Genomic DNA, 23883 nt, shown 5'->3' on the forward strand with positions numbered 1-23883 from the left:
TATCTTGTATTTGTGATGTCATTGTTTACGGCTGATCATTACACTGTAATTGGTTAGGTGAGGTCAAAAATCAGATGACTAAATTGGATTATTGGATAGAGTTGCTCTTTGTTTTATTTTGAATGTTTCAACAGGAAGTGTGAGCATTTTATGTCTCCCTTGACTGTCATCAGTGTAAAAACACAAATGCTCTGTGCCATTTAGTGGTCACAGTGTGTGCCTATGTGTTTTTTTTTGTTTGTTTGTTTGTTTTTTAATATTATTTTGAAAGTCTTCACCGGAAGTTGTAACCAGAAGCTAGCCAAGCGCTTCTGGTAGCCTAACGGACTTTAACTCTCCAGTAATCTTGCTTATTAGTCCAACCATCAGTCTAATGGTAGAGGATACTCATATTTGTGCTAATTCCTCTCTGTGTTTAACAGTTTCGTGCTAATTAGAATAAATAACTGTAGTATTTCACCTGAAAAACGCCGATATCGTTCCTTGTTCGCTTCATTAGTATCATGAGTCTATAATTATGACCATACACTGCCCGCTTGTGGTCACAGTGTATAACTGCACCTTCGTGTACGTTGACCGTTTTATTTTGAAATGATTCACCGGAAGTATCATTCAGGTCAACGTCTGCTAGCAAGGAAACTGCCTTCTGGCATCTTGATACTTCAGAGGAATAGCTGAAGAAATAACATTGACTATGATTAATAATTACATACGTTACAGATTTGTGTGTTTGACGGATATTAATAATCAGTATCGATGTCTTCTAAGAACGTGTAGATCGATCCATCTGTGCCTCAAGGGCGACAGGAGTCATGGTAATATACCGCCCTCCCGTGGTCAAAGTGTGCAACTACATCTCCGTGTACTTTTAAATTCTTATTTTGAAATGTGCTACCGGAAGTGTAAGTATGCTACAATGTCTACATTGATGACAACTTGACTAATTTAATGTTGCAGTTCAATGTTGTGACCACTAGAGGGCAGCACATAAGAGTGTGGTTTTGGGTGAATTCAAGCCAACATCTCCTCCTAACGAGGAACTTTTCTAACATCTTGATTCTCCGAAGGAATTACAAATTCTTCAAAACTAAAATCTTATTGACGGTGATATATTTACATACATTACAGAGTTGTATGTTTGCGTAATATTGCTAATCAGTATTAATATCTACTGTTAGGTCGGTCAATAATTCAGATGAACATCTTAGCAAGGAATTTAGGAGTTACTTCTCTTGTTTGCCAACGCTTCAAAAAACACTTTATTGTCATGTTATGTCAGTAATTAATGCTTAACCCCCCACCACACACACACACACACACACACACACACACACACACACACACACACACACACACACACACAACTTAATAATCAATTATATATAATTGAAAACGATTGTTAAGATGAATGAAGTGTAAGTATGTGAGTAAGTCTTCAACGAATTTAGAATGCAGTTTCTCACTGTGACCACAAGAGGGCGGTGTGCACTCGTCTCTACCTAGCATACAACAAGGCTAAAGACTCCTACTCTTATGACTGCTAAGTTTTAAAATTAAATTGTAATCATGTACACAGATAATAATATATTACTAAAAATATATAACTACTTAAGAAAAAAGCGATTGTTTAACACGGTAACTGGTAAATAACCTTGGTGCTTATATATGTGTAGTATATGTGATTGCCGCCCTCTAGTGGTCAGAACGAGGAACTGCTACATTAAATTAGTCAAAATAGCGTCATTACAGACATGACAACACATTACCACTTCCTGTAAATGGTTTTAAAAAATAAAACTTACAATATATACAGCGACGTAGACATACATCTTGGAAACACACTTTGGATATTAGCTTGAAGCTAACAAATCCACGTTGTCATACATGTCTCCAGTATATTTCTGTTTTTGGAGATAGCTTGTAACTTCAACGCGCACGTACAACTCAAATTCCCATCAGCCCTAGCGCGTGTATTTACAGTGGGGACCATCTGCTCTCTGCTAACTGCTAGCCGGCTAACTTACAGTGATATTTAAAGTAGTTAAAGTGTTGTGAAGACGTTGTAGCTGATGTTTCCTGTGCAGCAGCGGACTGCCTCTGCACTGCTGCTAAATTTAGGTCACATGCTGGCTGACAAACACCTCCTTGCATGTACTGACAAGAGAGTCTCACTTCCTTTTCTTTTACGGGACAGTCAAGTCTCCTCTTCCCGGTGCAAGCAAGGATAGCTCCTGCGACCTGGTGATCATGTGCTGAAGCTCAGTTTGCTGTGAGCTGTGTTTGACAGGCTGCAGTCAGGATGGAGGTTTTGGACAGGGCTGCAGCTACCTGCATCTTAACGCTGTGTCTCGGCTGTTTACACGTGATCGCCCTCAAATCACAACTTTTCACCAGACACGGTGGGTCACCTCACTCCAGAGAGCCACCCATCAGCTATGACACAAAGTATTTTGACCAGAAGGTGAGTTTAAAGTCTCCCTACCTCAATTTTTAACTCGCCATTTGTCTATGGAAATATTTTATAATGCTTTCTTCCTCTTTTGCCTCTTTCTCTTTCACTTCACTTTTTTAAATGTTAGATCTGCGCCCTGCGATATTAGACATTTTGTCAACAAGTTCTGCAACCAATGATTATTTTATTAACTGATTAGCTGTTTGGTCTATAAAACGTCGGAAAATTGTTTAAAATGTTGATCAGTGTTTCCCCAAAGCTCAAGAGGACGCTCTCAAATGTCTTTATTTGGTCACAACCCAAAGATATTCAATTTACTGTCATAAAGGAGTGAAGGAATAAGAAAATATTCACATTTAAGAAGCTGGAATCAAAGATATAGATATTTAAAAATAATAATAATTGATTAGCAAAGTAGTAGGCTATTAATTTAATCATTGCTTCATAATCCTTTAATCGTTGCAGCTCTGATCATTGTAGTTAATTTTCTAATTGATTAATGATTTAATAATAATCATTTCATAGTTACTGGTTCCAGATAGGGATAAAGTGGTTACTGGTTCCACAGTAAACCATGATAAAATTCCTGATAATCAGTAAGGATGTAACAGCATTGAATATAATAATATCAAAATAAATAAATGTGTCAGTATCATATTAGACTGTGACAAAATCTACTTAAATGGTTTAATATTTTATTTCATTTTATAAAAGGACTGCTACTGACTGATGCGTTGTTTGTTGTGATGCAAAATAATACAGTAAATATGATCGTATAATAGCAATAGGACATTTAAAAAGCAAAAATCAATGTTTTCTGACGATATAACAGATTATGGCATGTGTTTATTACTCTCTCCTTAAGAGCCTGGCCTTTTTATTTACCATCACACTACTTGGCTTCATTGTTTGCTGTGTACTCTGCCCCACTTGCTCTTTCTATAATTTTCAATGCACTTAATCCTGTAGAGGTTGTTCTTGTGTTGCGGGTGCAGACAATAGGTGTTTCCCTCTTGCTTCCTGTAGTGAAGGGAAAATCATCACAATTGGCTCTGTTCCTGCCGGCAGATCTGTAACTATCCCTCCTGGCTCACTGCCTAAAGAGGTCTCCAGGGCCCAGTGAATGTGAAACTCTTTTCCTCAGGGCTGTTTGAGAGATCTTCATTCAGCCTTTACATTTTCCATTTACTGTTTCTTCATGGAGACTCAGGTTGCATGTTGAGTGCAGGCGGTGGTACGTAATGCTGCCCCACCTGAAGTGACAAGTGAACCTGACTCACTCGTCACAAGACTGTGCTCATGTGTGTGTTATTACTGTCCTGCTGTTGCAGTCAGAGACGTGGAAGTAAGTCACACATGTGCAAGACACAAGCCTTAACCTTCAAGCCTCAAGTAAGGCAGAATCAAGAATCGAGCAAGTCAACTCAAATTCTGACAATCACCCTCAGTTTCCGCTTTTCAATCAGTTTAAAGACAGTGGTCATGAGCAGTTAACTTAATAAACTTAATAAAAACTGTTGCAGCCTGATCACACATTAAAAATCTTACTGCTCTTTGACATGTTGTTGAATCATTAACAAGCCTCCTAAATGAACAACAATAGAGAGCGGGGCTCTGAAGATCTGATATAGTTCTTAGCTCTAAAGTGAAAACAGAAGCCAAGTCTAACATATCATATATAACAATCACTATCAAGCTAATCTTGCTGTTTTTTCATCTGCAGACCCTGCAAACCGCTGTTCTCTTCTTTATATCATCGTCTTCTTAACATGCATCATGCATCAAGTCTTCAAATTTGTGACTTGAGTCTGACTCAGAGTCAGGTCATATGACTCAAGTCTCCATCCATCTGGTAAACATAACCAGGTTACTCAAGTTTAAAGAATGACACTTGTCATTTTAGTGTAAATCAGAAAGATGTTATGTCGGACCTTTGTTCTGTATTTTCATCGTTTTGCTTCACATGTAAGGCGATCTCTGAGATGATTTCTGAACCTCACAGTCCACATTTACTCTCAAACTTTAAACTCTATTTAATATTTAAACCTATTTCCCTGCAAACTAAGACACTGGAAGGTTTTGCAAGCACTTAGATTGGGAAAAGGCCATCCAGTACATAAGAAAGTAGATATTAACATTTAATATGTTTAGTGCTGCTACATCTTGTTGTTGATTTATCTAGGGCTGCTATTAGAGCTGGGTATCGATACTCAATACCTTCAAAGTATTGATTGAAACTCCAGTCAAATGAAACCTGCATTCAGTCCTTTTGATACCCACATCTAGAAAGAAAAGGCTGTTTGGGTTTTTTTTGCAGCCAATCACCACAAGCACTCTTTTAAAATCTTACATTTAAGAAGCAAATGTTTGACTATTTGCTTGAAAAATACATAATAGCTGTGTTTTTTAATTTTCACATGTGATGATTTGCTGATAAAAATAATAACACAAACAAAATAACCAAAACTTTTGATTACTTCTCCTTGGGGTCAAGGGAATTATGATGAGTATTTTTCACTATTTTTTTTAGATGTTTTAGAGACAAAAAATGACCAGATAATCAAGATATGATCAGCATATTAATCAAAACCAAATATATCTGTTAGTTGCAGTCTGAAGTCTGATATTTACACACTTTAGTGTTGTGTTTATGCACTCAACAGTATTTGGTTTAGGGGACAATGCTCCACACCTGGTTCCACCCACGGCATCCTGCCTAATCAGCCACACTGACAAGAAGATAAAGCCCATTTCCTCCCTTCTGACGCCCATTGTCTTGTCTGATGTGTGTGTTTTTTTTTTAGACCAATCAAGGCAAATTGTATGCCTCTCCTCAACAAGTACAACAAATAAAATCCCTGTTATCCTCTTGTCAGTACCAGTAGCAAGTCTGCTGGGTTTTTTTTTTACAAAAGAATCATCAATCATGCAGCCTTTTTCTGCGCTCTCTGCGGGATGAGCTGCTGTGAGGAGGACAGCGCAGAGCGATCCAGCAGTTGTCCAGAGGAAATCCTCTTGACTGCATTTTGCCTCCAGACAATGAATGGAAGTGTCCGTCCTTTAGCATCCTCCAAATGAACCGCTGTAGTTTGCAGGAGCTCGTGCTCTGCTTGTTTCCCCTCATGTCTCCATTTGCTGGACTGTAACACAACAGATGCAGCCTCTGTTATAGCAGAATGGTTGAAGCACTGGTTCAGTAGTTGTTACAGTGTGTTGACTGAATTTTAATTGAAGCAAAGTGACCGAGTGCTGCCTGCAGTAACCACATGGTGGCACTACTCATCAGGGTGTGGATTTGTTATGAAACCAAAGTCATCAGTTTTGTGATTTGCATACTGAGTGGGTGCAAGTGATACAGTACTCACCAGGGCTCCTTTGGGTGAAGCACTTCATATATTCAGTATTATAGATAATGATGCTTTAGTCGTGGCATTTAGATCATAGAGTATAGGAATATTTTTGTTTGCATTGCAAGAGAATTTGGCTTTGAAGGCATCTACCATTTGAAAATCCTGGTATCAACAAAAAGATAACTAAAAACACAAGATTCAAGATTAACATGGAAACTTTATTGTCCATTAATGCAGGAAAGGTGCCTTTCACTGGTGCATGTCACATGTCAAGTATGCAACACAGATCAAATCAGGGTTCAACATTAATATTTTTCACTTGCCCAGTCTGGCAAGTTTTCTTGCGCCTGAACTAACTGGCTTATTGGTTATAAAATAACAAAGAGTGAAGTTAATTGTCATGTTTAATTTATGGTTGCAATGTCAGAAAATAGTGAATTCTCCATCCCAGTCTTTTGAAGCTCAGTGTGATATCTTTAAATGTCTTGTTTTGTCTGTTTAAAACCCAAAGATATATGGTAATAAATGCAGAAAAGCAGGAAATCTGAGAAAACAGCATTTTCTGCCATTTTTGCATGAAAAATTACTTTAACCATTAACCACTAATCAAAATAGTTTCACAGTTTAATTCTCACGTGAGTTGCTAGATTTACTAGCCCAAAATGACATTTTATTTGCCTTTGAGTCCTGCATGTAAATAAATAAAAATATGTAAAATACTGTGTACTAACAGGAGTAGAAGATGACCTGAGGCAGTTAAAAGATAAATATGAAATACTACATGTAAAGCGCTGTGTGCCGCTCGGCACAGTGAGTCCTGAAGTTGCTCCTCGGTTGCTGTTGAGCTGCACAATGACAGTGGAGATGAAGGATCTTTTAAAACAACTCTTTTGAGCACAGGGGGCTGTGAACAGTGACAGTATCAAGCAACTTAAATGCTTTGTTCTCAAAATTCACAAAACCCAAAATTCATACACTTTGGATGACCAATGCCACTGAAACTCATTTTGTTGCCGAACTTTTCGTTTAAACTGTCTCATGGTCCCCTCGCACTTAAAAGCCCTGCCAAGCGCTGAGGAGTAGAGACTTGAATGAACACGCTGAGGCCCCCAGAATCTTTTTGCTGTCGTTGGCTCATAAAATCGCTGCCTCCTTTGTATCCACTGAGGAGGGAAGTGAGCAGGAGGGGGGGGAAAAAAAACAAAACAAAAACATTTTGTATTGAGCGTTGGGACTGTTTCAAGGGTTGGACAACTCTGAAGCCTCATGGGGTCGTCTTCTCTGTGAAGTTGTTGGTTTCTTTCTGCTTTTGTTTAATGAAGACTACAGGAGATAAAGTTGAAAGGGAAGGGAAGATACCCGAGAATCCCTGAGGTTTGATGAAAGGATCAGAGCTCATCTAAAGTGGAACTAATGTGGCATCCCTTAAACTGCCTCCAACATTTTCTTTTTAAACAAATTGGGGCTAATTATTCCAGAATCCAACCTCGGGACTGTCATGTCACGACGCCATCGTTGGCACAGGACCAGGTATCTACTGATCATGTCCAGCTCAGAGCAGTTTATCTCAAATGTTCTGTGTAGATTTTTAACGTCAATAAATTGTTGCCACATTAGGTTTCTGTGACAACAAGTGTGACAAATGCACAAGGGATTTGTCAGATCTGACTGATATGAACAGTTTTACATGTTGCACCAAGTTTCTGGCATGATTCAGCCACACTGAGAGTGATTATCGTTTGATTATAGTTTTTTTTTTTCAATGTTTTTATTCATTCCAGATTGATCATTTTGGATTCCTCGAGGATGGCACCTTCAAGCAGAGATACCTTGTGGCTGACAAACACTGGCAGAAGCCTGGAGGACCTATTTTGTTCTACACTGGCAATGAAGGCGACATCACCTGGTTCTGCAACAATACTGTAAATATCCCATCTGTTAGCTTGTATTTACACACTGCATGGATCCTCCATCTAATTCAACACCTGTCATTGTTTTCTCTGCAGGGCTTCATGTGGGAAATTGCGGAGGAGTTGGGCGCCATGCTGATTTTTGCAGAACATCGTTACTATGGAGAGTCGCTGCCATTTGGACAGGACTCTTACAGTGTAAGTGAAGATGCAGGGTTACAGTTGGACTACGTCTCAGTCTGATTAAAATCTAAACCGATATGTTTAATTACATGTTTTTTAAATCCTGTTTTGGGGTTCCCAGACTGTAGAAAATCAACAGTAGTAACGAAAACATGCCTTATTGAGTGTGTATGTATATACAGCTCAGAAAAAAAATTAAGAGACCACTGTAAATGATTACTTTCTCTGGTTTTACTATTTATAGGTGTGTGTTCGAGTAAAACGAACATTTTTATTTTATTCTATAAACTAATTACAACCTTTCTCCCAGACAAAGAATTCGTCAGACACTGAAATGGAATGTTTCAGAAAATAGAGATACAGATCTGAGAAAAAAAATTACGGTGGACTATTTTTTCCAGATATATATTTATGTATGTATGTATGTATGTATGTATGTATACACAACCCAGAATCTCTCTATACAACCTTGCTGTTGTATAAAGATAAATAATCATGTGTATATCACGTAGATATCTTGCATCATTTGCTTGCAGGACAGCAAACACCTGAACTACCTGACCTCAGAGCAGGCGCTGGCAGACTTTGCAGTGCTGATTCAGAACCTGAAGAGCACTTTACCTGGAGCTCAGAACAGCCCTGTCATCGCTGTGGGAGGTTCCTATGGAGGGATGCTCTCTGCCTGGTTCAGAATGAAATACCCCAATGTAGTTGTCGGGTAAGATATGAGTGCAAGTTGTGGGCGCCTTCAGGTTGGATTTCCCATCGTTTCACACATAAAGGAGGCTGAAGAGATAAATGAGGAAATTATCCTTGGGCAGAGTGCTTGTTCAGCATTTATTTCCAAATTTTGGCTTCAGTGACTCCTGTCAGTGAACGAATCTGATAAACATAAGACTTTAACTTGAGCCAACAGTATGAATCTGTGGGGTCTGTGATATTCTTGTTCAGAGGCATGGCAAAAATATGAGACATTACTGTCAGAGTTTGTGTCAGATATCCAATGACCTCTGTACTGCATTTGTAATCACTAGAAGACCCCAGCAAACATGTTACACCAATTGTATTGAGGTTATCCAGGATAATGGATGTGTAGCTTCTGCCATTTTGAGGGAAAAGTGTATTTATATTATGCTTTTGCTTCTTATTTTATTTCAGAGCTCTAGCAGCCTCTGCACCAATATGGCAGTTCCCTGGCATGGTGCCATGTGGAGCCTTCTACAAAGTAGTAACTCAGGACTTTGCCAAAAGTGGGAATAACTGTGATGCAAACATCAGAAAGTCATGGAAGGCTATTAAAAATGTCTCCTCCACTGGTAAGTCTCCCAGTCATGATGGGTTAATTTATCTTATCTGTCACATTGTGGAAAATCTGACTTATTTGAAATATTTGTAACAATAAATTTGCCACGTTTGATCTCGTCTATGACTAAGGCTGCTATATTTTAAGAATGTTTGTCCATATGGTTGATATGTGAGTTTGATGAACTGTGCACTAAAGCCTGAAACCAGACAGCTGTTACTAAGACGTGTAATGTGATTTGGAAATAAAGTCTGGAGCCTCTCCACAGATGACAGATTGTAAGACAGAATATGTAGATCCATAAAATTTACAAACCGCGTAACTCAGACTCATCTTAGTTCTTTTAGTATTCTGATCTGATCTGAATAAGAAAGTGCTCCTTTACACGATCCCCTGGCACCTTTTCCATTATCACAATCCTAAACTGCAGGAATAAGCTTTATTGAACTTAGAGGTATTTTTAATAGTTCACCAGTAAAAAAGTCACTCTAATAAGGCACCACTTACAAAGAGTTTAGAGGCTCTAGAGGTTATTAAATCATACACTAATCTTTTGTAAAACTGCTTTAAGCTGTTAATAAGGACAAGTTTCAGGGTGCAGGTAAAAATATCCTTAAGCATAACGTTTGACGGATTGACAGTTGATTGTGTTGATTGATTACTCTCAGATGAATTTAAAACTTAAAGCTGTGTTAGGCAGTTTAGTTTTGGAGTCACTGAGCAAAAGTCACAGAATAACCTGTGAAAGTAGATGAGGCCAATCGCAGGTCAGTAAGATACTTTATTGTTGAGTCTCGTTCCCAAAACATAAGTATTTGAAGACCTGGTAATGAGACTCAACAATCTCTCTCCAGAATCTCTTACTGAACCTTTAACTAAAAACATAAAGAAAGCATCATGCTGGAGGATGTTTGTCTACAACCTGGCAACCACAAATTTGTTCTTATTAATGGTTTATAATGGATCTCTAAGGAATTAGTGACTGATAACAACAAATAAAGCAGCATAAGCCAGTGGTTACATCTTACAGATCACTCAAAATTGATGCCATATTAGTGGTACCAAAAAAGTCAGTCTCATTGCTTTAATCCACATCAAATATTTTCACAGTGCAGTTTTGTAATATCCTGAACAAAAGAGGGTCGGGTATTAGGTTACTGGAGCCAGGGCACACAGAAGCTGCATTCAGATTTCCACGGTAATATCAATCACGCCACAGTGCAAGAAAAGCAAGCACTGAGATATGCTGGTGTTTGTCATTCAGCCAAAACACAATTAAATAGGGAAAACATCCTGAGTGATGGTATTTGTTAGCCAGTCACAGTGACCCAGAAGCTTCACACAGATGGATGATGATTGTCAATTTGTTGGGGTGTTTTTGGGTTGCATCTGTCCCCCAAAAAACCTTGAGATTCTTAGGACTGAAAGTTGAAAAAGAGAATGAGAAAGAAGTTGTGATATTTGGAGAACCAGTCAGAGACTTGGGGGTAGAAATGTGCCATAATTTAACCTTGATGGTTAAATTAAAAAGTATTTTCATAGGAATTCATTGTGGTGGCAAGGCCATAATGAACAGAAGATTTGCTCCACTTAAAGCTGTCTTACTTGAAGGTTTCTGTACGACACACACACTTATTTTTTCCTGCACTAGACAGTTGAGTTTGAGCATGCTGTTACTTTTTCCACATTAAAATAACGTTTGTTTTATTAGCGTTTAGCAGAAATGCTTTCATGAGGTTTTTATATCACACCTGCAAAGACCCATGGGAGCTTAAATGCAAATGTTTTGTCTTGTTTAAAATGACAATATCAATGTCAGACTTTAGAACCCAGTAAAGAAGACAGGCAAGATAATATTGGCAGTGCAGTTCACATGAAAAAGACAATACTAATTTAACATTTAATAACTTTTTGTCCTCTTTTGATTAGCGTCTGGTCTTCAGTGGCTGTCAGATGAATTCAGTTTATGCGCCCCCCTTAAAAACATCCTTGATGTTGTCAACTTCAAGAACTGGCTTCAGGAGACCTGGGTGAATCTGGCGATGGTGGACTACCCCTACGAAGCTAACTTCCTCCAGCCTCTTCCTCGCTGGCCCATCCAGGTACACTCAGCCACTAGTAAAATACTCTTTCTGAGATTCAAAACAGCACTTTGAAAATTAATCAGGTGTGACAGTTGTTGCTTTCGAGCATGGACCTAAAAAAAATGATCCAGTAAGATTTTAAGTTGCAGTTCAAATTGATTTACTGGCAAAGGTTTACAGTGAAATGGAGCTTTAAATTTTGTTTGTCTTTGGTTAAGCGGCTGATTTGGCCTGACAGCCTGTCCTTAATTGAAATGAATGTGTGATTCAGCCGATTGTGTTACAAGTGTTTGTTGTGGTCTCCCAAGCTTTTGTTTACAACAGCTGTCAATTAACTTCATTAATATTCATAAGGATCTAGTTTCTTTTTGGATTTTAAGTATTCTTTAGATGAGCAGCTACAAGTAAGCCACCATTCTTTTCTTCTCTCGTACCAATGGTCCATTCATTCGCACACTCCGTCAGATCTCTGAGGTGTTCCTCTTAGGACGCTCACATGGCACCACAGAAAGAGGACATTTGCCCAGAGCGACTCATGAGGCCATTAAAACAAAGCTCCACCACTCTCATTTGAATGAGACTGTAACAAATACTTCACTAGACACTTCATGTGGAGACAAAAATGCATAAATTGGCAAAAAAAAAAAAAACGGCTATCATTTAAAGTCTTTAATGTAAAAATGTTTTTTTTCCTTAAAGTCCACTTCTCAACATTACAAAACTTCCTTTGTTTTCATGTACAAGAGCTGCTGACAGTACAGCGGCTGTTTTGCAGAGACTGATTGACTTGGGTGCAGTGTATTCTACCAGTCACCTTGGCATGTCACGTGCATAAACTAAGCTCTGCTATTGACCCCCAACTCACTGTTTGGTGATCCAGCACCCCCTCCAAGCGCCCCGCACAGCAGTCTCATTATACAACTTTTAATATTGTGATACATTTTTTTGTTTGCTTATTTGTTTGTCGTTTAGCCACTGAATAGATCCCAGAGCACCATGTAAGGTGAAATAAACATTAAATGGTCATTTTGAGGTTTTTGGCTCCTTGCCTTTAATGTATGCGACCCCTATGGGTGGTTTAAGCGGTTTAGGCAGTGGGTGCAAAGAGGAGCTTTTTTAATGACAAAGCTAATGTGATTATCTGAGTGAGTGTGAGAACGGGGTATTGAGGGCTTAGAGGAGGGAAATCTGTTGGCAGAGATGAATGTATAAGCCTAATCCTATCTGAAAAGTAAGGAGAAGATGCTTTGGAGCAATTGCAGTGGTTTTTTTTTTCACGTTATAAATCTTTGGTTGGACATGTCTGTGGCCCTCCTCATCCATCGACCACCAACTCCTCCCCGGCCCGCAGACAAAAGCCTTAGTAACAGACTCCACACTAGCGCAGCTCCCCTCCAACCTCTAAACAAGAAAGCCCAGTTTCTCTGCCTCACAAAGAGTGCAGAACAACAGCCACGGCCAACTCTGCTGCTGCAACCATAACAACACGCAGGCAAATTAAACAAAAGCTGAAACTCAAATATTTATCATCCACGCTATTAATTCTGAGAAATCAACCATGGTCAAACAAAACAGTCGTAAGGAGAGCAAAACCTTTAAATTTAAATCATTTAGATCGTTGGCTTTAAGTAAATGTTTTTTTTTTTCCCTCTCGTGCCAAGATTAGAGCAATAAATTCAAGTTCATTCCAGGGAATTTCATATGCAAATCAGGCGCCACCACTTTTTATGTGGAAAAACACTTTATGGGCCACAAGTAAGCAACCTTCAGTCTTATAAACAACACACAAAAAAAAGAACTAGATAGATATTTTAATTATTCTCTAGGTCTCTAATGTCATTTAAAAAGAAAATGCATGAAGCTGTTAATAGTTTTAACATTTTGCCTAAATGGCAGTGTTGTCACAAACTTCTAGTTGTGCTGTGTACAGAGATCGTAGTAGACCACCAGCATCTCAGACCAAAACAAATGCACACTTCATTTACTCAATAAAATTGGGGGTAAAAAAATCTGAACACACACTGCTCACAAAACTCAGATCAAACTGTTAAACCAGGCAGTGTTGATAAACTATGGACCAGATTATGTTACTATATTGCTTTTTTTCTTGCCTAAAATGTTTTCAGAAACATATTTTTGTGTAACAAGCAGCCACCATTTTGACTCTGGTTTCGAACAGAGATTCCCAAAACTCAGATGAAACTGCTGATCAGATTCAGAGCAAGATTATGTTACTGCATTGCTCATTTCTTGCTTAAAATGTTTTCAGAAACATATTTTAGTGTACTGTTTAGTGATGATATGAGAAACCTACTCACCAGGCCATCAAATTGAAAACAGGTACAGGGAAGTCAGAGAGGGACTCACATGCTCACAGCTGACAGACATCAATGACAACATACACATGTGACGTCATTCACTGCTCAGAATGCTCTAACTCCACTATATCTTTACATAGCATCTGGTTAGGCAAAATTTTTCACACTGCACCTTTAATTCGTCTGTGTTTTGCTTGTTATACTTTCAAGGTGGTGTGCAAGTATCTTGCTTTCGATTCCACCGTGTCTGACCACCAGCTGCTGCACGGTGTCTCCCAAGCAGCAAAGGTCTACTACAACTACACTGGGAGCTCCCCCTGTCTCAACACATCTCAGACGGCGACCGGCAGCCTCGGTTTCCTCGGCTGGTATTACCAGGTGCAGTAACGCAGGGCGCCTGGATCAGTGTTGTCATGCTGAATAAATCGGTGCACAGATGTGTCAGTGGGCAGCTTTACCTGTCACAGTGAATACGTGTTCAATCCCTCATCCCCAGGCCTGCACAGAGATGGTGATGCCCATGTGCACAGATGGCGTCCAGGACATGTTTGAACCCGAGGAGTGGAACTTCCAGGCCTTCTCTGATGGATGCAATGTCATGTTTGGTGTCAGACCACGAGCTGACTGGGCAGGGACAGTCTACGGGGGGAAGGACATCGCCTCTCACAGCAACATCATCTTTAGGTAAACATCGGTTGTAAAATGCCAGGCTTATGTAGAAGGTTCCCTGTGTTTTTTGTTTGTCTAGTGCAATGAGAGCAATTAAAGTGCAGATTTTGACTGGTTTTTATTGCAGATAAATTAAGAGTACCCATCTGGGTAGCTACAGGAGGTAGACAGAAGTATGTAAAACTTTTATTAAAAAGCACTGACTCTAATGAAGCTCAATCACAAACACTGTGAAGGGTCATATTATGTTGAATACCAATTAGCCACTTTTGTCAAGCATTAAAAAGGTCTGGCAATCAAAATTTTAATATGTCAGCTTTCAGAGCAACTCAAATAAAATGTCTTAAAAATTAAACCCTAAAACATATGGCAGCCATTAAAAAACAGTTCTGACAAAAATTACCAGCAGTTTTAATTTGTAAGTAACAGCTCATGTGGGGGGTTGACAGATACTGACGTTCAACCTAAGAGGAGCATCTGTGTAGCAGCGAATTCATTAATGGTTTCGCCATTTAAAAGTTTAGGTTTGGTTATTTTCTGCAGAACATTTTAGCACAATATATAATTTCTGTGTGGGATTATGGGAGTTGTTTTCCTCATTGTTAGACAACCATTTTTATCAATAAAAATCTCTCCACGATGTTTGTACAACTTATATTCATGCATCCAGTGGTGGTATTTTTATTGTTACGTTCTGGGTTTGAGAGGTGAAAATTAAATAAACTTCACTCCAGTGAAATATGAATGAAGATTTTACAAGACATTGACACTGATTTCACAGAATGCATGCTGTAAATTGTGACATACTGGTACTAGACTGTACAAACAATTATACCAAAAGACACTCCATGGAAAGGATTTAATCAGCGTCTGCGTTTCGAGCCTATATTTATTAACATAAATATAGATGTATGGGCATCCTGATGGTTTGGTTGGTGGAGCATGAGGCCTTTGTGCGGCAGGGCTGAGTTCTCGGTGGTGACCATGGGTTTGATTCCTGCCTGTGGCCCTTTGCTGCCTGTCCTGTCCAATGATGGCTAAAAGCCCAAAATAACTTTTAAATAAATGAAAAAAAAAATATATATAGTAATAATAATATAAATAATAAGTTGTCTGTTTGTATATTTTCAGTGTACACTTTGTCTGCTGTTGTGTTTCAGTAACGGAGGACTCGACCCGTGGTCAGCTGGCGGAGTGACGTACAACTTGACAGATTCTCTGGTTTCCATTATGATTCCTGACGGAGCCCATCACTTGGACCTCCGCTACAGCAATGAGCATGACCCACCTTCAGTCCGTGCAGCCCGGGCGTTAGAGGTGAAGTATTTTAAGCAGTGGATCAAACAGGCTAAAAGACACCTCAAACTGCATCAACCGCTTAGGCCCTAAAAGCAACAAAATGCCACTGTGACGTCCATGATATCCGGGATTGCTGAGCTTTAATTAGTGTTTTTTCACAGGGTGCTCTATCTGTCTTTATACCAAAGTTTGTCCCTTTTTAATCACTGTTGGAGATGATTTTTAACATTAAATTCTGAACGTTTAATTTAAAATTTTTAACTTTGCTTTTTTAATAACAGTTTCACTAATCATTTGAGAGTGTTTTTTTAATCTTAATGTTCAGTGCTGGAGTACCAAACTACACTTTTCTTTGACCTACTTAGACACACTCCACTTCTCTGTGTCAAACTATAAATTTCCAAGGGCTTTGAGACAGAAAGGTACTGTATTATGAACAAAAATAAGATCATGTAAAGGCTGTTGAAAATGAATGTTGTAGTGTACACATCTCTGTTTGTTTACTCATATTATCATTATCAAAAGTCTGCACCATCCTCATTTTGTTTTTTTTTTGTTTTTTTTCTACCATGTTATGTTTTGCAAAAACCAACTCCGACCTCTCTGCGTCTAACCTCTCCTTGTCTTCTTGTTTCCAGTCAGTATTACAATCAGGGATGCATTCAGAGTTATTCACACCTTTAAATTTTTTTTTTTTGTCAATTTGTGTCACCATTACAAACTGGCAGGCTTGTTGGTTAGCCATTATTGTCATTCGGGTGTGTTGTGTTTTTTAAATCACTGTATATTGTAAAATGCTTCTTAACACTCAAATACGACTCAGGAGAAACGTTTGGCAGCAAATATTTAAAAAAAATCCAAACTTTAAAAATGTCCACAGCACTGAGTGTAATATTAAACTTGATTTGTTCACAGAAGAACAGTGCCTGCCTTGCATTTTCAGTTTTCTAATTATCTCTTACACATTTTTCATTTAATAGGCTCTCGTTCCCAAGAAACTGTTTGTCCAGTCAAACTGATTAAAAAGCTGCATATGATATTGTTATATAATCTTTTTAATTGTCTTTTAATCATACATGGGTGTACTGTTATTCTGTTGAGCAGACTCTTTGTCATGTTTTAGAGAGACTGAGGCTTTTAAGTTGCTTCCACCTAGCAGGAACAATTGCATGTGCTTGAGATTTAATAAAAACCCAATCGGAGGAGGCCAATAAAGTGAGTGGTGGGAGGTTATTGCAGCTACGCCTGCTGACCTCACCCCTGTGGACCAACCTGTGGGATTCCCCCTGGCACGCATTCATTCACTGGCTGCCATTAAAGCTCTAAATTGCAGCACCAAGGCAGCCCGTAGACCCTGGTTTGTTCCCCCCTGCCAGTAATATTATTAATACAACTCCTGGGGTGCTGGGGAGGTTGAGAAAGGTTGATGGAAGGTTAAGAGCGAGGCGGTGAGTGGATGCAGGAATCGACAGGGACCAAGAAGCCTTTTGTAGTTCACCATGAAGTCAGAGTTTTTTTTTTCTTATCTTTTTTCTTCTTTTCGTAAATGTCAAGCAAAAAGACTCAAATGTCATGAAAATACAAGAATGAAACTTTGACTGGCAATGAAACGTCACGACTTCATGCTTTGAAATTTTCTTTGAACTCTCCTGGCCAGTTCTTTTCCTCCCCCTCTTCTTTTAAAGCAAAAGTTCCTGACATGACATGACTTTGTGAAGCAGATGGGGGAACATGTCCTGCACTGGTATGTGGGTTGATTTTCTATCGGGAGACACAAAGCCTGACTTCTCAACATTTTGTCACAGGCTTGACTGGATTTCAGACACCCCAGTAGAAAGAAACATAGCTAAACATGGGGGAGGATGGGGTCTCAGCCACTAAATGCCGTCCTTAAACTTTTCTCAGGACTTTGAGAGGTCATTAATTTTGCCAGCCTTTTCTAAGTCTCTGACACTGGCCATCAATCAAAGGTGTTATTAGTATTCGCTCGACCCCAAACTCTGAGCATGTCCCTGCTCAGACAGGGACCACACACTAGAAGGAAGAGATTAAGCCTGTGTGTGTCACATCACGTTGCACCAAGCACCCCACTCCCTTGGGGTTGGGTGCTGCTGAATAAGTAAATTCTCAGGGACAGAGGGCGTGGTGGTAATGTTTAACAATATCCAAACAATATGGATCGGTGTACTTAACAACTTGCTGGCTGCGGGAAAGGCACAGCAGATTACTAATGATTTTCTCCAAATTAAGATTCCCCAAGGGTCCAAACATATTGAGTTTTTGGGAATTCAATCGACAGTTTGACCTCTGTGATTAATGCTGAAGCAAACACGGGTTCATTATAGGAAATTTAAAAAATAACTCCAGAAACAATTAACCTCACATTTAAAGGGATCCCAAAATCAAAATTACATATTTATTCTGGCCTGTAGTGCTATTTATCCATCTAGACAGTTTTGGAGACATCGGACTTGAATATAATTGGACTTAAAGCACAAAAAAATACATTTGGAAAACTCAATAGCAATGTCTCCTTCCAGAAATCATGGCCTGGTTACTCAAGATAATCCATAGACCTTGTTGTGAGCAGTTTCCTATGGATTCTACTGCAGAAAGAAAATAGTTCTGGTAGATTCTACGAAAAAAAGCAGCTCCTTCATGAAACTTCTTACAACAAGGTCTGTGGTATTTTTTTGGGCAATTTGAGCACCATAAGCCAAGTACCATTAAAATAATCTAGATGGATAAACAGCACTACAAACTGGAGGAAAAATATGTTTGGATTTTGGGGTGAACTTTTCCTTTTAACATCTTGAGAGTGGAAACAAGTCAAAAGCTCCTCAGTTGTGCTTTCAGTTCATATATTTTTTCCAAGCTGCTGTGTTGCAGCCCATCCCCTCTCGCCCTCTCAGCCTCCACAATAGAAACTTGTTTCCGGGATCTGTGCGTCAGGCTCTGTGATGTGAATGACCCACCAGCACAAAAGCCAAAGCTCCTTGACTGGAAAAAAAAAAAAAGAGTTTGGGGGGGCGGGGGTGTCATGGCTGCCGTGACTGTGATGATGTCACTTTGCCAAAATTGTGCTGCTAGCAAAGAGAGGGAAGTAAAATCACTTTGGGCAGGCGTTAAAAGCTCAGTGCTCCTTCACTGAATTCAGGTTTCTTACGCAGTATGGAAAAGTGCAGAATCAGATTTAAGTCATTTCCAGGTCTGGATAAGTGGACAAGACAAGAGAGTATGGAAGAATATTTGTGTTTCCAGTATATTTCCCCCAGTCCTAGTCCCCCATTTTCCAAAACATAAAAAAAGATCATACAAGCAGAGGGTTTTTCATGAAAAACAAAATATCCTAGAATGCTTTTATATATGTTGTTTTTTTGCCATTTGCCAACTGTGTAAACTAATGTCAGGTGCCTCAAATCAAGTTTTAATGATTCTTAATTACAAAAGTTTTGATCAATCAGGTGTAGGTGTGATTTTAAATATTAATAGCTATTTACAGACTGTGTGAAATAAAACACACAAGAAGCCTAATTTTCATCGTCAGTAATTTACTACATGTTCAGAATCAGGTGGATAAACTATGCAGTGATTCAGATCTGTCTATATGATGGAATAGTATATCAGAAAATAAACAGACTGTGTTTTCTGTGTAAGGACACCACAACTATATGGCTGCATTCATCACCGTTTCCATGGACACAGTGAATAAACAGGGCTGCATGTGAAAATTATTTAACTTTATTTCAACTGATTTGAGTCTGAAAAAATCTATAATTTTGAAAGGAAAAATAATGAGACTGCAATTTACGATTATGTCCATCGTTGATTGATATGTCGCTTATTTTCTTGATTAATTGATGAGTTGTTCAGATCAGGTCCAAGGTCTTGTCTTGGTTTGCTCACAACCAAGATATTCAGATTACTGTCAGATAACTTTAAAGGAAAAAAATCACAATTAAGAAGCTGGAATCAGAGTATTTTGACTTTTTTTTCTTTACAAAAAGAAATCACTTAATCATTTATCAAAATAGTTGGCAATTAATATGATAAATGATTAATGATCAAAGTCGTTGCAGCTCTTGAAGTAATGTGTAGGAACCCTGTGAGATGTTGTGATATGGCATCGGCTGACCTCTGTTTTCCTCCTTCACTGTAAGAAACCAAATATTTAGAATTTATGATAAATGCCAGGCTGTAACACCAGGTGAGCTGAGTTTAACTGAATATTCAAAGTCTGTGCAGTTTCCCCACATGAATTCATGTTTTCTAGGTCATAACAGAAGGTCTTTCATTGTCAGCTGTATAAACAGAGAAGATATTCTTTGTTTTGTAACCATTTGTTGCTCATAGATTTGAGTTCTTCTGCATTTCCTTTCAGTTACAGACGTGTGTTGGGCCACAGATAATTAGATCAGTGCTATCAGTTTCACTGTCCCCTTTCTCCACAGGAATTAACATAAGAAAGAATTTTTTAACGGCCTCACTCCCTCGCTGCTTCAGACTTTTTTTTTTTTCCATTCCTCCAACTCTTAAATAAGTCACTGCCTCACCTCAGCATCCAGTTTTGTAAGTGTCTTCTTCTTTTAGTTATTCAGCTGCAGCACTTCTTAAGTTGAAATAAGAATAATGAATGAAGGTAAGACTTTTGCATTCTCTGGCAAATAATAATGTTAAGTTTCACTTTTTTATTGTGTAGTTAAACTATGTCGAACAGTCTATTCACTCAAAATTCCCTTGAAATGCACTTGAAATTCAACTTAAATTGGGATAAGTGCTGGCAACATAACAATCTGGCTCTTGGACACATCCTCCATTGTATTCACTGCTGGCCAAGAAACTTCCTGTAAATACGTTATTGTTTACAACAGAAGTTTCATACCCAGGATTTCTTAAGGTCAACATTTCTTCTGGCACACTGAGCCTGAACTGCACTTTATTCCCCTTTAATTTAACAGCTCCGGCAGCTTTTCTAGTTAAATCGACTGTTCATTATTGAGACCCATTTTACGAAGGGGCTGTGAGGTGCAATTTAATGAATCTCTGGCACAAAGCTCCCTTTCACTGCCGGGCGAAGAATAGAGGCTATTTAGACCCTGTAGGGCTTTATGTCAAAGGCAGCCCATAATAGTTGTCAGGCCAGGGCAGAAATTCCCACTGGCCTGGGAATGCACTAGAAATCAACTTTTGCCATGAGCAGATTAAGACACAAGCAAGCAGTTGGGAAGATTCTCCCAAATAGTGGCATCTGTTTGGGCACAAAGATTTTCCCACAGAAAACAAGCCTTTCTCAATACTGTATAGCCTTGATTTGATAGTTGGGTTTGTTTCAGTGCCGTAATGAACAGTAATTAGATTACAAGTGAACTTTTTTTTTTTTTGGTAATCCGGAGAGGAAATGATTGAAAAGTGGTTAAAATGTTTTAAAAAGCAGGAATCACATGAATAATGACACTGATTTTTAAGTTAAACTATTTAAGTTAAACTGTTTTGGTTTAAATATTGTTTGTTTATTAATCATGTAGAACGAAAAAAGTTTGTTTTCTCTAAGTTTAATAGACAGGGTTTAGCATAAAAATTATGCCCAGCAAACATACCATCCACAGGGATTTTAAAGGCTCACTTTCTTTTCACTGTTACAGTAATAACCTCCAGTTTCATGAGAGCGTTTTTGGTTCAGAGCACACACAAACAGTTAAACTGGAGGGGGAGAGTTCTGACGGAGGTTATTGTCTTCAACTCAGCAGGGAATTTCAGACAAATCCCTCTTAGATGCAGGTGGTCAGGCACAAGCAAAGAGTTAAGTCCTGCGGTCTCTTTGCCCCTCCTCTTTGATGTTCTGACATCACTGGTCCGGCCCCCTGAAAGATCTCCCTGCTTCCCTCAGAGCCCGTCACTTCTACTCTGGAATGTTTACAGGAACTTCATGAACAGCATCAGGACCAAGTGTTTGTCAGAGAAAAAAAAGAGACATGCTCTGAAGAAACTTTGGGTTCAGGGATCACAGCGGATGCCACAGGTGTAGCCGCTGGGCTCAACAGAGTAATGGCTGTTCAGACTGCAATCATGAACCCTCAGTTCATGAATTTCTGCTTCCCTGGCTCTGTGATGGAGTACGATGTGGAGAAAGGTCTGGATGGGAGTCTCCTCGGTGAGGCAGAAAATGACGAGGACTACAAAGAGACCACTAGGGACTTGCTGAGCTTCATAGACTCAGCCTCCAGCAATATCAAGCTGGCTCTGGACAAGCCAGTGAAATCCAAGAGGAAAGTCAACCACCGGAAGTATCTCCAGAAGCAGATCAAAAGGTGCACAGGCATTATAACACCAGGAAATGTAGCAGAAGCCCCAGTTAAAAGACAGGGTTCCCCCCTGGCTCAGCCCAGTCCTTTGCAGAGCAAAACTCTTCCTAAGCGAGATGGGGTCCAGGCCAACTTACAGAGCAAGAGTTTGGCAGCCCTCTTCAGCCCTGTGAAGGATATAAGGGGTGAAAAAGCCAAGAAACCACCCCTGAGGCATCGCAATCTGCCCCCCTCTTTCTTCACTGAGCCTGCCAACTGCTCCAAAGTCAGCTCCACATCTGGGATGACGCTGAAGGACTTAGAACGAGGCAATCCTGAGGCTGCAGAGTTCTTTGAACTCTTGGGGCCAGATTACAGCAACATGGTCAGTGACCAGGACCTTTATCAAAGCATGCCTCTGCGGGTGCAGCCAGAGATGGGAGGCCAGGACCCCGCTTCTTACGATGCTCACCATTTAGTCGGCGGTCTCCTCTACTCTGAGCCCTGGACTAGCTGCTCAGGAGCCTCTAAGAAACCAGGAGGGAGCCTGCGTACAGGCCCAGCCCAGCCTCCTGCCGTCTACTGTCCCTCTGAGGCTCCAGGGCCCATAGAGGACCACGCACTGTGCACTTTGGCCTTCCCCAACTTCTTCACAGACTGCTCCATACCTCAGGTCACTTATGATTTAAGTGGTGGTTATAACAGAGCTAATTATTCATCTCTATGAGAGACTGACAATTCTGTCGTTAGAAGTGCTGGTAACAAAACAAGTTTAACACTAGTCTAAGAGTCTACATTTGATATTACTGTATCATATTTGTTTATCTGTTGTGGAAGTAATATTGCAGCTAGATGTAAACTTTTTGCATCGTCCCCTTTCAGCAACAGTGGGTGTCACTTTCCCCAAGAGAAACATGGAAATTTAAATGTTTTCTGTCATAAAAATGTCCAAAACTTTTCACGTAACTCATGTAACAATGTACCTTCCAACATCCCATTTTCTTTTTTAGCTGTTGGATATGATTTTGTTCATCTCAGGCAATTTCTAATGACATACAGGATGAAAATACATCTAAATTTTGGACATACTTCAGTTTTGTCTATTCATTAGGATGTTTCTTTTTAATTTGGGAATTCTTCAATGTAGACATTTTGTTCTGTTATTTTCATATTTTACAAAAAGAAAACATACAAGTTGCAGAAATTGTTTTTGGTTTGGTCGACTAAACATCACTTGTTGCTAAAAATTGTGTTTTAAAACTGTTTGTGACATCTGACAAAACATGCCGCAACAATCTCTCAGCAAGATACTTTTTCATTCCTGTTAGTAACAGTTCTGTGTAGAGAGGGGAAAACTCATTTTGCTGAAATGATGATCGCAGCAATGTGTGATGCCATGTTTTACAGCTCAGAAAAGATTTTTACTTATATCCATTTTGTTGGAAAAGCCTTTAATGTATGTAGTTATTGTAAGAAAACAAAATAAAGCTGGTCTTTATTACTGTGACAACAGTGTTTTTGTGTTCATTGCTAATTGTGGATATTGAGCTGTGATCATCAAACTGCAAGAGAACAGAAAACTAAAACACTGCGTGGACGGTGTCTGAAATACCTTTTAAGCAGTATTAAGTCATTTGCATGTAACCAGAAAAAATTATAGAAACTTTTCCTCTGGGGTTCAGATCAGCAAACTCAGCTGAGTGTTTAAATCTAATCTCAAAATGGTTTTACTCGCAGAATCACTTCTTTGATTTGTTCTTACTTGTTAAAACATTATTTACTTGTGTTTGTTGTATTCAGCTTTGATGATGTTGTTACTGTGAAGCACTTAGGAACATAGGAGCTGCAAATACATATGTACTTACATTCCTTATTATTGAAGTACAACAGCCCTTTAATAAAGTATGACAGCGTTGACTCAACACAAAATAATAAATTACTGCATAGCTTAAATAGTATTCATGCAGGGCTGATTGTATTGTATCTTACAGGTGTATCTAATTATTTTAATCAGAAAGTGTATATAAATTATAT

General features: G+C 39.1%; 2 protein-coding genes across 2 annotated transcripts; both read left to right on the forward strand.

Moving 5' to 3' along the window:
• The first annotated feature begins 2290 nt into the window (after positions 1 to 2290).
• prcp (prolylcarboxypeptidase (angiotensinase C)) lies at positions 2291 to 15949 on the forward strand. The gene is given in 10 exon segments (XM_084717416.1): positions 2291 to 2461; positions 7584 to 7724; positions 7809 to 7910; positions 8432 to 8613; positions 9054 to 9211; positions 11128 to 11300; positions 13811 to 13978; positions 14097 to 14284; positions 15430 to 15617; positions 15620 to 15949. Coding segments are annotated over 10 exon segments (1494 nt in total). The 5' UTR covers positions 2291 to 2299; the 3' UTR covers positions 15652 to 15949.
• Positions 15950 to 21002: 5053 nt separating this feature from the next.
• On the forward strand, positions 21003 to 23359 carry fam181b (family with sequence similarity 181 member B). Its single transcript, XM_084716393.1, has one exon. The coding sequence runs from the start codon at positions 21614 to 21616 to the stop codon at positions 22574 to 22576; it is 963 nt and encodes a 320-aa protein (XP_084572519.1). The 5' UTR covers positions 21003 to 21613; the 3' UTR covers positions 22577 to 23359.
• The last annotated feature ends 524 nt before the right edge of the window (positions 23360 to 23883 follow it).

This window comes from Lutjanus erythropterus, chromosome 4, assembly GCF_056507025.1.
Source record: "Lutjanus erythropterus isolate fLutEry1 chromosome 4, fLutEry1.hap2, whole genome shotgun sequence".
Taxonomy (NCBI): Eukaryota; Metazoa; Chordata; class Actinopteri; order Lutjaniformes; family Lutjanidae; genus Lutjanus; species Lutjanus erythropterus.